A 15700-nucleotide genomic window follows, 5' to 3' on the forward strand; every position below is an offset into this window, starting at 1 on the left:
AAACACCCCAACCCCACCCACACCCATTAAACACCCCAACCAGCCCCCCCACACCCATAAACACCCCAACCAGCCCCCCCACACCCATAAACACCCCAACCAGCCGCCCCACACCCATAAACACCCCAACCCCACCCCCCACACCATAAACACCCCAACCCCACCCAACACCCATAAACACCCCAACCAGCCCCCCCACACCCATAAACACCCCAACCCCCCCCACACCCATTAAACACCCCAACCACCCCCCCACACCCATAAACACCCCAACCCCACCCACACCCATAAACACCCCAACCAGCCCCCCCCACACCCATTAGCACCCCAACCCCACCCACACCCCAACCCCCCCCCCACACCCATAAACACCCCATCCAGCCCCCCACACCCATAAACACCCCAACCAGCCCCCCCACACCCATAAACACCCCAACCAGCCCCCCCACACCCATAAACACCCCAACCAGCCCCCCCACACCTATAAACACCCCAACCCCCCCCTCACCCATAAACACCCCAACCAGCCCCCCCACACCCATAAACACCCCAACCCCACCCACACCCATAAACACCCCAACCAGCCCCCCCACACCCATAAACACCCCAACCAGCACCCCACCCATAAACACCCCAACCCCACCCCCCACCCATAAACACCCCAACCCCACCCACACCCATAAACACCCCAACCCCACCCACACCCATAAACACCCCAACCCCCACCCATAAACACCCCAACCCCACCCACACCCCAACCCCACCCCCACCCATTAGCACCCCAACCCCACCCCCAACCCCACCCACACCCCAACCCCACCCCCCACCCATAAACACCCCAACCCCACCCACACCCATAAACACCCCCAACCCCCACCCACACCCCCCACACCCATAAACACCCCAACCCCACCCACACCCATAAACACCCCAACCCCACCCACACCCATAAACGCCCCAACCCCACCCCACACCCATAAACACCCAAACCAACCCCCCCACACCCCACCACCCCCACCACACCTCCAACCCCACTCACCTCCCCACCCCCACCCCACACCCACTTCCAACCCCCACCTCCACCCCACACACCTCCAACCCCCACCCCACACACTCAACACACGTCCCACCCCCCCACTACTCACACCCATAAACACCCCATCCCCTACTCCCCCCTCCCCGCCTTCCTTCCCGCCCTCCTCTCCCTCCTCTCCTCCTCTCCCCTCCTCTCCTCCTCTCCCCTCCCCCCCACCTCCCCCTACTTCCCCCCCACCTCCCCCTCCCCCCCACTTGCTCCTTCCCCCACCCCCTCCTTCCTCCCTCCTCCCCCCACCCCCCTCCTTCCTCCCTCCTCCCCCCACCCCCCTCCTTCCTTCCTCCTCCCCCCACCCCCTCCTTCCTCTCCCCACCCACCTTCCCCCCCTCCTCCCCCCCACCCCCTCCTTCACCCTACCCCCACCCCCTCCTTCCCCCCACCCCTTCCCCATCCCCTCCCCCACCCCCACTCCTTCCCCCCCCCACCCGCTCCTTCCCCCTCCTTCCTCCAACCCCCCTCCCTCCTTCCTCCCACCCGCTCCTTCCCCCCTCCTCCTTCCTCCCACCCGCTCCTTCCCCCCTCCTCCTTCCCCCTCCCCCCACCCCCTCCTTCCACCTTCCCCCCTCCTTCCACCTTCCCCCCACCCCCCTCCTTCCCCCCTTCCCCCCCCTCCTCCCCTCCCCCTCCCCCTCTTCCCTCCCCCCTCCCCCCTCACCCCTCCCCCTCTTCCCCCCACCCCTCCCCCTCTTCTCCCCACCCCCTCCTTCCCCCTACCCCTCTTCCCCCACACCCTCCTTCCCCCTACCCCTCCCCCCAACCCCTTCCCCCTACCCCTCCCCCCACCCCTTCCCCCCTCCTCCCCCCACCCCTCCCCCTCCTCCCCCCTCCTCCCCCCACCCCTTTCTCCCCACCACCCCCTCCTCCCCCCCACCCCCTCCTCCTTCCCCCACCCCCTCCTCCTTCCCCCCACCTCCTCTCCCCACCACCCCCCTCCTCCCCCCTCCCCCTACCCCCCTCCCCCCCTCCTCCCCCTACCCCCCCCACCCCCCTCGCCCCACCCTCCTCCCCCTACACCCCCCTCCCCTACACCCTCCCCCCCCACCTTCCCCCCTCTCCTCCCCCTACCTTCCCCCCCTCCTCCCCCCACCTTCCCCCCTCTCCTCCCCCTACCTTCCCCCCCACCCCTCCCCCTCCTCCCACCCCTCCCCCCTCCTCCCCCCACCCCTTTCTCCCCCCCACCCCCTCCTCCTTCCCCCACCCCCTACCTCCCTCCTCCCCCTCCCCTCCTCCCCCTACCCCTCCTCCCCCCACCCCCCTCGCCCCACCCTCCTCCCCCTACCCCCCCCTCCCCCTACACCCTCTCCTCCCCCTACCTTCCCCCCTCTCCTCCCCCTACACCCCCCCTCCCCCCCCCCACCTTCCCCCCTCTCCTCCCCCTACCTTCCCCCCTCTCCTCCTCCCCCCGTCCCCTCTCCCTCCTCCCCCTTCCTTCTCCTCCCCTTCCCCTCCCTCCCCCTTCCCCCCCCCCCTCCTTCCCCTCTCCCCCCCTTCCCCCCCCTTCCCCTCTCCCCCCCTTCCCCCCCTTCCCCTCTCCCCCCCTTCCCCCCTCACCACCCCCCCTTCCCCCCCACCTTCTCCCCCCCACCTTTCCCCCACCCTTCTCCCCCCCACCTCCCACTCTCCCCCCACCCCCCCTTCTCCCCCCCCACCTTCTCCCCCCCCACCTTTCTCCCCCCCACCTCCCCCCACCCTTCTCCCCCCCCCCACCTCCCCCCACCCTTCTCCCCCCCCACCTCCCCCCACCCTTCTCCCCCCCCACCTCCCCCCACCCCCCCACCCCCTTCTCTCCCCCCACCCTCCCCCCTTCCCTCCCCCCTCCTCCCCCCACCACACCCCCTCCTCCTCCCCCAACCACCCCCCCCTCCCCCCTCCTCCCTCCTCCCTCCAAACCCCCTCCTAAACACCCCCCCATCCCACAGCCCCAGGGTGGGTTGGGCAGGGTTATGGGGGGGGGGGGGGCAGGGTTATGGGGGGGGGGGGGCAGGGTTATGGTGGGGGGGGGGTGCAGGGTTATGGGGGGGGGGGGTGCAGGGTTATGGGGGGGGGGGGGCAGTGACCCGGAGATGGGATGTACGGGCGGGGGAGGAAGCAGCTGGTGTCGAGTTCCCTGTTATTTTCTCCAAACACGGAGTCCTGTGGGTGCCGGATTTGAATTTCAAATCAGCTCCTTTGCTCCTGCACCGACTGGCTCCCTTCTCCTGTATGGAAATCCGGCCCTCGCAAGGCTACAGTAGGAAAATTAGCTTCAAAAATGCAAATCAGCCGCAGCCCATCTCTATGGCAACCTCTCCATGCTTGGAGTGTTACCTGTGCGGGATTGTGCAGATTATAGTGTGTGTGTGGGACTGAGCCACAGAGCAGGACATCACCTTCGGCCCCCAGTCTGCTGGTCAGGTTAGAAACTCGGGTCTTGTGCTCGGGACATGTCCTGGACTGGACCGGACCCCAGGCTGAAGAGACACTGACCATTTGCGTTAATATCCAGTTACGGGACAGTTTAACAACTCCTGATCAGCGCTGACTCCAGCCTTGCCCAAAGACAACAGACAGGCGCCACAACAAATCATTAAAATCTGCTTTCGGGGCGGTGAGGAACAGAGTCAGTCCCAGCTTCACAACTGAAATATGCAAATGAGGAACAGTTCAGCAAAAACAATGTATTCAGGATCCGGTTCCTTTCCCCAAAAAGGTACAAACTCTGCAACCACACCCCACTCTACAACCACCCCCCGCCCCCAACATGCAAGCACTGATGCTCAAGTTGGGAGAATGGTCCCACAGACTAGTCAAGCAACAGCCAGACAGAATCTTATCTCTTAATCATCCTCACCAACACCATACACCCATCAGAGCGGGGGGCCAGTTGGGTGGGAGTGGCCCTGGCGGTCCTCAACATTGAATCTAGACCCCATGAAGTCTTACGGCTTCAGGTCAAACAAGGTCATGGAAACCACCTGATCACCATCTACATCCCCACCCCCAGCGGGTGAATCGGTGCTCCTCCACATTGAGCACCACTGGTGGAGGCTCCGAGGGAAGCAAGGGCTAACCGACCAGTCATAGATAGGTCTGTCCACGATAGCATTGGTAGGAATGACTACTGTTCGGAGAGTGAGTCTGGTCTCCACCTTCTTCAACAGGGACTGCTGAATTTGCAAAATGGGACAAACACCCAATTGAGATCCTACATGCAGAATTCTGTAAAAGTATCCTCCGGACTCAAAGGAAAACTGTAAACAATGCATGCAGGGCAGAACTAGGCCAATATCCATTAATAATCACTATCCAAAAAAGAGCCCACCAAAATTTTGGAAACACCTAAAAATGAGCAACCCCCACTGCTATCATTACGAAGCCCTGAAATGCCAAGAGAGGACCATAAAGAAGAATACCCTCAGTCAACTAGTCCTGGGACTCAGTGAAGTAACTACTAACACTACTAACAATAACCAGCCCCAGGACAGTGACAGCGTAACACAAAGAATTCGACCCAACACAATCGTCACTAAGCAAAAGGAAAAATATCTGTCATATTGGGCAGAAACAACAAAAACCCAAAGCAAACTCAATTGCTACTTGGCCCTAAACAGACAATACAACATGGCTGATTACCTGACCATGGTAAGGGATAGCAAACTGAGAAAAACCTTGACAATGTACAGACTTAGTGAACATAGCCTGGCGATCGAAAAAGGTAGACACAGGCAGACCCGGCTACCAAGAGAGGACAGGATATGCTCTCACTGCAGTCAGGGAGTGGTGGAGACAGAGATGCACTTCCTCACAGCTTGTAGAAAATATCAGGGCATAAGGGAGAATTTCTACCCAAAATTCACAAAAATATGCCCGGAATTCAGAAATTTGAATGACGACCAAAAACTCCCATACCTACTAGGGGAAGAGAGAAATTGTGTAACCTTAGCGGCACACTATGTTACAGCTTGCCATAAACAGAGGGACAACCACTAAATATAAGAAAAGAGTATATACAAATTATATGAATGTATATTTATACACTCAGGGATATATCTGTTTATACACTGTATGGATAGATCTGTATTTATGTGTTCAACCATGAATGTTTTTCGATGCTTTGGCAACATAAGATGTACCTTGTCATGCCAATAAAGCGATTTGAATTGAATTGAATTGACTGTAACAGAATAGGTGAGGAGGCGTCCCCAAGAATGAGGCACCAACCTAATGAAGCTACAACAATTAGACCAGCATTCAGAACATCAAAAGCAGCAGCTTGCTGACAATGAAGCGGCCCCACAACCAATGGAATCGCACAGCTCTGAAACCCAGCACATCCAGTCAGAAATGTTAAGTGGACAGTGAAGCAACTAACAGGAGGAGGAGGCTCTGTGAACATTCCCATCCTCAACCGTGGAGGAGCCCAGCAAGTGCAAGGCTGAAGGGTTTGCAAGCTTCTTCAACCAAAATTTCTGATTGGGAGAAGGCGGAGTCAGATCCTTAAAGTTCTCCATTGAGGCCGGTGTCAAGACACCTTGGGTCACTCCACATCAAGTCTGAGACACAGCGAGGGCTATGGGTCCAGCAATATCTAGCTGTAGTGGCTGCCCTGATGGGCTCGCACTGTGGGGCACCAGGTAGCCCTACCCACTGATGGATACACACTGGGGCACTGGGTACCCCCAGTGATGGACTCACACTGGGTACCCCCCAGTGATGGACACACACTGGGGCACTGGGTACCCCCCCAGTGATGGACACACACTGGGGCACTGGGTACCCCCCAGTGATGGACACACACTGGGGCACTGGGTACCCCCCCAGTGATGGACACACACTGGGGCACTGGGTACCCCCCCCAGTGATGGTTGATTCCGGAGATGAGGGGGTTGACGTATGAGGAAAGGTTGAGTAGGTTGGGACTCTACTCATTGGAGTTCAGAAGAATGAGAGGCGATCTTATCGAAACATATAAGATTGTGAGGGGGCTTGATCGGGTGGATGCGGGGAGGATGTTTCCACTGATGGGTGAGACTAGAACTAGGGGGCACAATCTAAGAATAAAGCGCTGCGCTTTCAAAACTGAGATGAGGAGAAACTTCTTCACTCAGAGGGTAGTAAATCTATGGAATTTGCTACCCCAGAGAGCTGTGGAAGCTGCAACATTAAATAAATTCAAAATGGAGATAGACAGTTTCCTAGCAGATAAGGGAATTAGGGGTTACGGGGAGAGGGCAGGGAAGTAGACGCGAGTCTAGATTTGGATCAGCCATGATCCTATTGAATGGCGGAGCAGGCCCAAGGGGCCGTATGGCCTACTCCTGCTCCTTCTTCTTATGTTCTTATGGACACACACTGGGGCACTGGGTACCCCCCAGTGATGGACACTCACTGGGGCACTGGGTAACCCCAGTGATGGACACTCACTGGGACACTGGGTACCCCCCAGTGATGGACACTCACTGTGGCACTGGGTACCCCCCAGTGATGGACACTCACTGGGGCACTGGGTACCCCCCCAGTGATGGATACTCACTGGGGCACTGGGTACACCCCACTGATGGACACACACTGGGGCACTGGGTACCCCCCAGTGATGGACACTCACTGGGTACACCCCACTGATGGACACACACTGGGGCACTGGGTACCCCCCAGTGATGGACACACACTGGGTACCCCCCAGTGATGGACACACACTGGGTACCCCCCAGTGATGGACACACACTGGGTACCCCCCAGTGATGGACACACACTGGGTACCCCCCAGTGATGGACACACACTGGGTACCCCCCAGTGATGGACACACACTGGGTACCCCCCAGTGATGGACACACACTGGGTACCCCCCAGTGATGGACACACACTGGGTACCCCCCAGTGATGGACACACACTGGGTACCCCCCACTGATGGACACACACTGGGTACCCCCCACTGATGGACACACACTGGGTACCCCCCACTGATGGACACACACTGGGTCACTGGGTACCCCCCACTGATGGACACTAACAGGGGCACTGGGTACCCCCCCACTGATGGACACACACTGGGTACCCCCCAGTGATGGACACACACTGGGGCACTGGGTACCCCCCAGTGATGGACTCTGATTGTGGGGTATTGCAGGAGAAGCCAGCGTGCCTCCATTCAGCCACATGCTGCCCACAGACTCATTTCCTAATGTGGTGTCACTCCATATATCCTGTGTACTTGGAGCCTCTGGATTTAAGAGTTTGAAGCATGGACTGAGAACAGGTCTTGGGCAATTGAGGTCCAGTTTCCAATGGTCCATGTGTGACAGGCACTGCTCTGGGCAGAGAGGCCCAGACACCACACAAGGAGCAACTCTGGAACAAAGGCAAGAAACAAACCAAGATTTGATATCCAGTTAGCTTGTGCTCCACATTTGATTCCATGTTCAGGTCATGCCCCCAAATATTGCATCATTTCTCAATCTACAAGGAGTGAAGGAACTTACTGTCTTCAGTGGGACCCTGTATCTGCTACACTGAGGATTATCTTCAGGCCTGCTCAATCATGTAATCACAACGTAGGCTAACCTGCTCAGTTACTGTGTTCACCCCATAGCACCTGAAGGACATGGATCAATCTTTACTCTGATGACAACAAACCATCAGTTTTGAGTACTGGAATGGTTCTGGTTTCTGTTCACTGAACACTGTGTCCTTTTGAAGATACATTGATCAAACTTGTAAACATCCCAAACTGAGCCACAGCAATGAGTCACATGGGGTTTAATCAGGTTTGACTTGCTATCAAATGTTTTCAAGCTGACTCTCTGTCGTTAACAATCTTGCATTGATTGAAGCCTGCCAGTGAATGGTTGATTTTTGCACCAGCCATTGTACTGTTTCCCAAACCAAGATCCCTTACCTTGCAGATAATCATAGAAGTTTATGGCACAGAAGGAGGCCATTCAGCCTATTGTGCCCACTCCGGCCAAAAAAAGACATCCAGCCTAATCCCACATTCCAGCTCTTGAAGTGCTGTAACCTACAAGGCTACGGACCAAGTGCATATCCAAGTACTTTTTAAATTGAGATGAGGGTTTCTGCCTCTACCACCCTTTCAGGCAGTGAGTTCCAGACCCCCACCACCCTCTGGGTGAAGAAAGTTCTTCTCAAATCCCCTCTAATCCTTCTACCAATTACTTTAAATTCATGCCCCCTGGTTATTGACTTCTGCTAAAGGGAATAGGTCCTTCCTATCCACTCTATCTAGGCCTCAATTTTATTTACCTCAATTAAATTTCCCCTCAGCCTCCTCTGTTCCAAAGAAAACAACCCCACCCGATCCAATCTTTCGTCAGCTAAAATTCTCCAGTCCTGGCAACATCCTTGTAAAATCTCCTCTGCACCTTCTAGTGAAATCACATCCTTCCTGTAATGTGGTGACCAGAATTGTACGCAGTATTCTAGCTGTGGTCTAACTAGTGTTTTATACAGTTCAAGCATAACCTCCCTGCTCTTATATTCTATGCCTCGGCTAATAAAGGAATGTATCCCATATGTCGTCTTAACCACCTTATCTATCTGTCCTGCTACCTTCAGGGTTCTGTGGACATGGACTCCAAGGTCCCGCTGTTCCTCTACACTTCTCCGTGTCCTACCATTTATAGTGTATTCTCTTGCCTTGTTAGTCCTCCCCAAATGCATTACCTCACACTTCTCCAGATTGAATTCCATTTGCCACTTTTCTGCCCACCTGCCCAGTCCATTGATATCTTCCTGCAGTCGACAGCTATCTTCCTCACTATCAACCACAAGACCAATTTTTATATCATCTGCAAACTTTTTAATCATGTCCCCTACATTGAAGTCTAAATCATTGATATATACCACAAAAAGCAAGGGTCTTAGTACTGAGCCCTGTGGAACCCCACTGGAAACCGCCTTCCAGTCACAAAAACACCCTTCGACCATTACCCTTTGCTTCCTGCCACTGAGCCAATTTTGGATCTAACTTGCCACTTTCCCTTGGATCCCGTGGGCTTTTACTTTTCTGACCAGTCTGCCATGTGGAACCTGGTCAAAGGCTTTGCTAAAATCCATGTAGACTACATCAAACACGCTACCCTCATCGACCCTCCTCATTACATTCAATCAAGTTAGTCAGACATGACCATTATTCAAGAAGGGTAGTAGTGATAAACCAGGGAATTACAGGCCAGTGAGCCCAACATCAGTGGTAGGGAAATTATTGGAAAAATTCTGAGGGACAGAATTAGTCTCCACTTGGAGAGGCAAGAATTAATCAAGGATAGTCAGCATGGCTTTGTCAGGGGGAGATCATGTCTAACCAATTTGATTGAATTTTGAGAGGGGGTGACTAGGTGCGTGGATGAGGGTAGTGCAGTTGATGTAGTCTACATGGACTTCAGTAAGGCTTTTGACAAAGTCCCACATGGGAGACTGGTCAAGAAGGTAAGAGCCCATGGGATCCAGGGCAATTTGGCACATTGAATCCAAAATTGGCTTAGTGGCAGGAGGCAGAGGGTGATGGTCGAAGGTTGTTTTTGTGGCTGGAAGCCTGTGTCCAGTGGTGTACTGCAGGGATTGGTGCAGGGTCCTTTGCTGTTTGTAGTGTACATTAATGATTTGGATATGAATGTAGGAGGAATGATCAGTAAGTTCGCAGATGACATGAAAATTGGTGGAGTGATAAATAGCAAAGAGGGAAGCCTCAGGCTACAGGACGATATAGACGGGTTGGCCAGATGGGCAGAACGGTGGCAAATGGAATTTAACCCTGAAAAGTATGAGGTGATGCATTTTGGGAGGACTAACAAGGCAAGGGAATACACAATGAATGGTAGGACCCTAGGTAGGACAGAGGATCAGAGGGACCTTGGTGTGCATGTACATAGATCCCTGAAGGCAGCAGGACAGGTAGATAAGGTGGTTAAAAAGGCATATGGGATACTTGCCTTCATTAGCCGAGGCATAGATTTTAAGAGCAGGGAGGTTATGATGGAGCTGTACAAAACGCTACAGCTGGAATACTGTGTGCAGTACTGGTCGCCACACTATAGGAAGGATGTGATTGCATTGGAGAGGGTGCAGATGAGATTTACCAGGATGTTACCTGGGCTGGAGCGCTTCAGCTATGAAGAGAGACTGGACAGGCTGGGGTTGTTTTCCTTAGAGCAGAGAAGGCTGAGAGGGGACCTGCTTGAGGTGTACAAAATTATGAGGGGCATAGATAGGGTAGATAGAAAGGAACTTTTCCTCTTAGTAGAGGGGTCAATAACCAGGGGGCATAGTTGCAAGGTAAGGGGCAGGAGTTTTAAAGGGGATTTGAGGAAAAGCTTTTTCACCCAGAGGGTGGTTGGAATCTGGAACTCACTGCCTGAAAGGGTGGTAGAGGCAGGAACCCTCACAACATTCAAGAAGCATTTAGATGAGCACTTGAAACACCATAGCATACAAGGCTACGGACCAAGTGCTGGAAAATGGGATTAGAATAGACGGGGCTTGATGGCCGGCGCGGACATGATGGGCCGAATGGCCTCTTTCTGTGCTGTATAACTCTATGACCTTAACAAATCCACATTCTATCTATCAGACAATCCTGTGTCCATTCAATTAGATTTTTCAGCTGTGGTCCAGCACCAATAATGTCCAGCTGCTGGTTCTGGCCAAACAGCTCGTCATCATCAACAACTTTTAAAATCACTGGAAATCTCCCTCCATATCCTCTCTGCACAGTCTGACCAGCGGAGGCTCGGTATACAGTCTGACCAGCGGAGGCTCGGTATACAGTCTGACCAGCGGAGACTCGGTATACAGTCTGACCAGCGGAGACTCGGTATACAGTCTGACCAGCGGAGACTCGGTATACAGTCTGACCAGCAGAGGCTCGGTATACAGTCTGACCAGCGGAGACTCGGTATACAGTCTGACCAGCAGAGGCTCGGTATACAGTCTGACCAGCGGAGACTCGGTATACAGTCTGACCAGCGGAGGCTCGGTATACAGTCTGACCAGCGGAGACTCGGTATACAGTCTGACCAGCGGAGACTCGGTATACAGTCTGACCAGCGGAGGCTCGGTAATCAGTCTGACCAGCGGAGACTCGGTATACAGTCTGACCAGCGGAGACTCGGTATACAGTCCGACCAGCGGAGGCTCGGTATACAGTCCGACCAGCGGAGGCTCGGTATACAGTCTGACCAGCGGAGACTCGGTATACAGTCCGACCAGCGGAGGCTCGGTATACAGTCTGACCAGCGGAGGCTCGGTATACAGTCCGACCAGCGGAGACTCGGTATACAGTCTGACCAGCGGAGGCTCGGTATACAGTCTGACCAGCGGAGGCTCGGTATACAGTCTGACCAGCGGAGGCTCGGTATACAGTCTGACCAGCGGAGGCTCGGTATACAGTCTGACCAGCGGAGGCTCGGTATACAGTCTGACCAGCGGAGCCTCGGTATACAGTCTGACCAGCGGAGGCTCGGTATACAGTCTGACCAGCGGAGGCTCGGTAATCAGTCTGATAGCGGAGGCTCGGTAATCAGTCTGACCAGCGGAGGCTCGGTATACAGTCTGACCAGCGGAGGCTGACCAGCGGAGGCTCGGTATACAGTCTGACCAGCGGAGGCTCGGTATACAGTCTGACCAGCGGAGACTCGGTATACAGTCTGACCAGCGGAGGCTCGGTATACAGTCTGACCAGCGGAGGCTCGGTATACAGTCTGACCAGCGGAGGCTCGGTATACAGTCTGACCAGCGGAGGCTCGGTAATCAGTCTGATAGCGGAGGCTCGGTAATCAGTCTGACCAGCGGAGGCTCGGTATACAGTCTGACCAGCGGAGGCTGACCAGCGGAGGCTCGGTATACAGTCTGACCAGCGGAGGCTCGGTATACAGTCTGACCAGCGGAGACTCGGTATACAGTCTGACCAGCGGAGGCTCGGTATACAGTCTGACCAGCGGAGGCTCGGTATACAGTCTGACCAGCGGAGGCTCGGTATACAGTCTGACCAGCGGAGGCTCGGTATACAGTCTGACCAGCGGAGGCTCGGTATACAGTCTGACCAGCGGAGGCTCGGTATACAGTCTGACCAGCGGAGACTCGGTATACAGTCTGACCAGCGGAGGCTCGGTATACAGTCTGACCAGCGGAGGCTCGGTATACAGTCTGACCAGCGGAGACTCGGTATACAGTCTGACCAGCGGAGACTCGGTATACAGTCTGACCAGCGGAGACTCGGTATACGGTCTGACCAGCGGAGACTCGGTATACAGTCTGACCAGCGGAGGCTCGGTATACAGTCTGACCAGCGGAGACTCGGTATACAGTCTGACCAGCGGAGGCTCGGTATACAGTCTGACCAGCGGAGACTCGGTATACAGTCTGACCAGCGGAGACTCGGTATACAGTCTGACCAGCGGAGGCTCGGTATACAGTCTGACCAGCGGAGACTCGGTATACAGTCTGACCAGCGGAGGCTCGGTATACAGTCTGACCAGCGGAGGCTCGGTATACAGTCTGACCAGCGGAGGCTCGGTATACAGTCTGACCAGCGGAGGCTCGGTATACAGTCTGACCAGCGGAGGCTCGGTATACAGTCTGACCAGCGGAGACTCGGTATACAGTCTGACCAGCGGAGGCTCGGTATACAGTCTGACCAGCGGAGGCTCGGTATACAGTCTGACCAGCGGAGACTCGGTATACAGTCTGACCAGCGGAGGCTCGGTATACAGTCTGACCAGCGGAGACTCGGTATACAGTCTGACCAGCGGAGACTCGGTATACGGTCTGACCAGCGGAGACTCGGTATACAGTCTGACCAGCGGAGACTCGGTATACGGTCTGACCAGCGGAGACTCGGTATACAGTCTGACCAGCGGAGGCTCGGTATACAGTCTGACCAGCGGAGGCTCGGTATACAGTCTGACCAGCGGAGACTCGGTATACAGTCTGACCAGCGGAGGCTCGGTATACAGTCTGACCAGCGGAGACTCGGTATACAGTCTGACCAGCGGAGACTCGGTATACGGTCTGACCAGCGGAGACTCGGTATACAGTCTGACCAGCGGAGGCTCGGTATACAGTCTGACCAGCGGAGGCTCGGTATACAGTCTGACCAGCGGAGGCTCGGTATACAGTCCTTGGCACCCATTGACCCAGTGTCAGTATCTCTGCTGAATGGAGGGGCAAGGCGAAGCTTAGGCAATAGTTGGAACGTGGTGTACAGTTCTGGATCTGTTGTAGACTAATTGATAGAGATTGATTGCTATGATTAGTCAACAACTAGTGAGGAGCATAACACCAGCACAGAGGAGTTGGGCCGAATAGCCTGTTTCTGTGCAGTATAATCTATGTAACTCCACCATTGTATCCTGGTCTACCAGGAGCGTAGAAGGCGAACTGATCTTTTCTCGTCTAGCAATTTTCAAGTTCTATGTAACAGCAATGGGTAAACTGGAGGGTAGATTCAGTGAGATGTTCATGCTGATGAAGCTTTAGTTATATCTTGAGAAGTTAGAGTTTCTTTCACTGAACTGAGAAAGTTGGAGTGACCTGATGGAGATCAAGATAAAGTAAATAACTTGTATTTACGGCGCTTTTAATGTAGCATGATGTCCCAAGACGCTTCACACGAGCGTTATCAGACAAAATGTGACCCCGAGCCAAGGTGCTGCACGGAGCTTGGTCAGGAGGGCAGCGAGACAAAGGTTCCTGCTGCCCAGTAGCCAGCTGGACATTGGGCCAGGTCAGATTGGACGGACTGTGATGCACTTCATGACCGGCCAACCCCAGGCCACCACCCACCGCGGACCGGTGAAGAATGGCCACAACAGGTGAGGGTCCGAAAGGTGGGAAGAGAATAAATAGCAGCCCGGGGATGGGATCATGGGCTCGGGTGAAGCTGGGAAATTGCGAGTGTTGATTCCACAGCAGGAGAACGGGCCCGGTGTTCCCCGGCTTAATCGCTGCCAACAGTGGGACTGGCTCTAAACCGGGCCAGGACTCAGCGGCGACCGGGAGAGTGGTTCATTCTGCACGGCTCTGCGGCTGATTCGGAGCCGGGCTGCTGCGGGACGGGACTGGACTGGACTGGACTGAACCTGCCCACCACCCGTTAGAGATTTTTCACGGAATGATTGCTTTTGATGTAAATTCCATCAGTATGAAAAGCCCATCGCATTATCTTATTCTAACAACGTGCGTTTCATTCCCTCTTGGGCGATTGAGGAACTTTGTTTAAGTGTGAAGAGAATGTCTGGAGTGTGGAAGTTAAACCAGGATGGGAATAGTTAAACAAAATACTGCAGATGCTGGAAATCTGAAATAAAATCAGAAAATGCTGGAGACCCTCAGCATCCGTGGAGAGAGAAACGGAGTTAACGTTTCGGGTCGATGACCTTCCGTCAGAACCGAAAAAAGCAGGAAATGGAACAGAACACTTGCTTAAAAGTCTGTTCCATCTCCTGCTTTTCTTCGGTTCTGACGAAAGGTCATCGACCTGAAACGTTAACTCAGTTTCTCTCTCCACAGATGCTGTCCTGACCTGCTGAGTGTCTCCAGCAGTTTTTGTTTTTATTTGGGAATAGTTACAATTACCGACAGGTTAACGGCTCCGAGCTGGTCTCTATTCAGGGAACTTTCTACAAAAATAATCGGTGTGACCCGAATCATTTTAAACTCTGATTCCACAGCAACACGCGAGCTGCAGAAACTCCATCTCCAAGTTGAGTAAGATGCTTTTAGTTACTGTATTCAGTCCCACACTCGATCTGTAATCCGAAGCTTTCTTACCTGCTCGCTCGGGTTGTTGTGAGACAGTTCGGCCATCCGCCGCTTTATCGGTTCCACTCATCTTACTGTCGCCAGCAGCAGCTGATTTTAATACAACACCCGGCCTTAAAACAGAAACAGACAGCCTGATCAGATCGCGAATCCCGTCACAGTCAATGGTTCTTTCGCTCTCACAACACACACACTCTCAGGTGGGGAGATGGGGAACAGGACTTCCCAATCAGGGAACTAGTTTAGCAATAATTACCTTGCCGCGAACTCTCCCGAGCACAGAGCCCTGGAACACCCGCTTACTGCTCCTGAGCCTCCACACACAGCACCTGAGAGGCAGTTAAAAGTTCGATATAATTTAGGCAAATTCGGCCTCCCCGACACACTGCAGGTGCCTCGCAGTTGCTTTCGACAGTTTTGCTCCCGGTGAGTTTAGGTGCATGACAAAGAAATATTTGCATATCATCGGAGGCTGTTCAGCAGCAGCCAACCCATCCTCCCTCATTTGTTTAACTCAACAACAGCTCTGAATAAACAGAATTATCTTTTAACTTTATTACTTATAACTAAGAATTGAAAAAGGTGGTATTGGGTGCTGGTGCTGCCCTGTCTTTGGGGCGGGTTATATTCCAGCTGCCGCTTCTCCAGGTGCTGGGTGTGGAGAATCGTTCAGCATAAACCAGCTGCAAACTCCTCACTGAAGGCACAGCGGCTGTACCGCGGGGTAATGTCGCCCAACAATCATTGACTCCTCTGATCAAGACTCACAAAATCGCATCCGACGTTTTGGAGTAAGGACGTTTCCTCTTTTACTCTCAGGAATCAGCTGAAACCCAAATCCAGACAA

General features: G+C 54.2%; 1 protein-coding gene across 2 annotated transcripts in view; it reads right to left on the reverse strand.

Moving 5' to 3' along the window:
* The window catches only part of pou2f3 (POU class 2 homeobox 3), a 40771-nt gene extending 25331 nt beyond the window's left edge, over nucleotides 1-15440 (reverse strand). The window contains exons 1-2 of one of the 2 annotated variants that reach the window (XM_085967613.1): nucleotides 15110-15440; nucleotides 14863-14966 (exon numbers count right to left, since the gene is read on the reverse strand). In XM_085967613.1, coding sequence (XP_085823739.1) covers nucleotides 14863-14923 — 61 coding nt within the window. In that variant the 5' untranslated portion in view covers nucleotides 14924-14966; nucleotides 15110-15440. The remainder of the gene's footprint in view (nucleotides 1-14862; nucleotides 14967-15109) is intronic. The other variant, XM_085967614.1, reaches the window with a different exon arrangement.
* Between the last annotated feature and the right edge of the window lie 260 nt (nucleotides 15441-15700).

The sequence above is a fragment of the Somniosus microcephalus genome, chromosome 26 (assembly GCF_052327205.1).
Source record: "Somniosus microcephalus isolate GS21.2 chromosome 26, FLI_Smic_1.0, whole genome shotgun sequence".
NCBI lineage: Eukaryota > Metazoa > Chordata > Chondrichthyes > Squaliformes > Somniosidae > Somniosus > Somniosus microcephalus.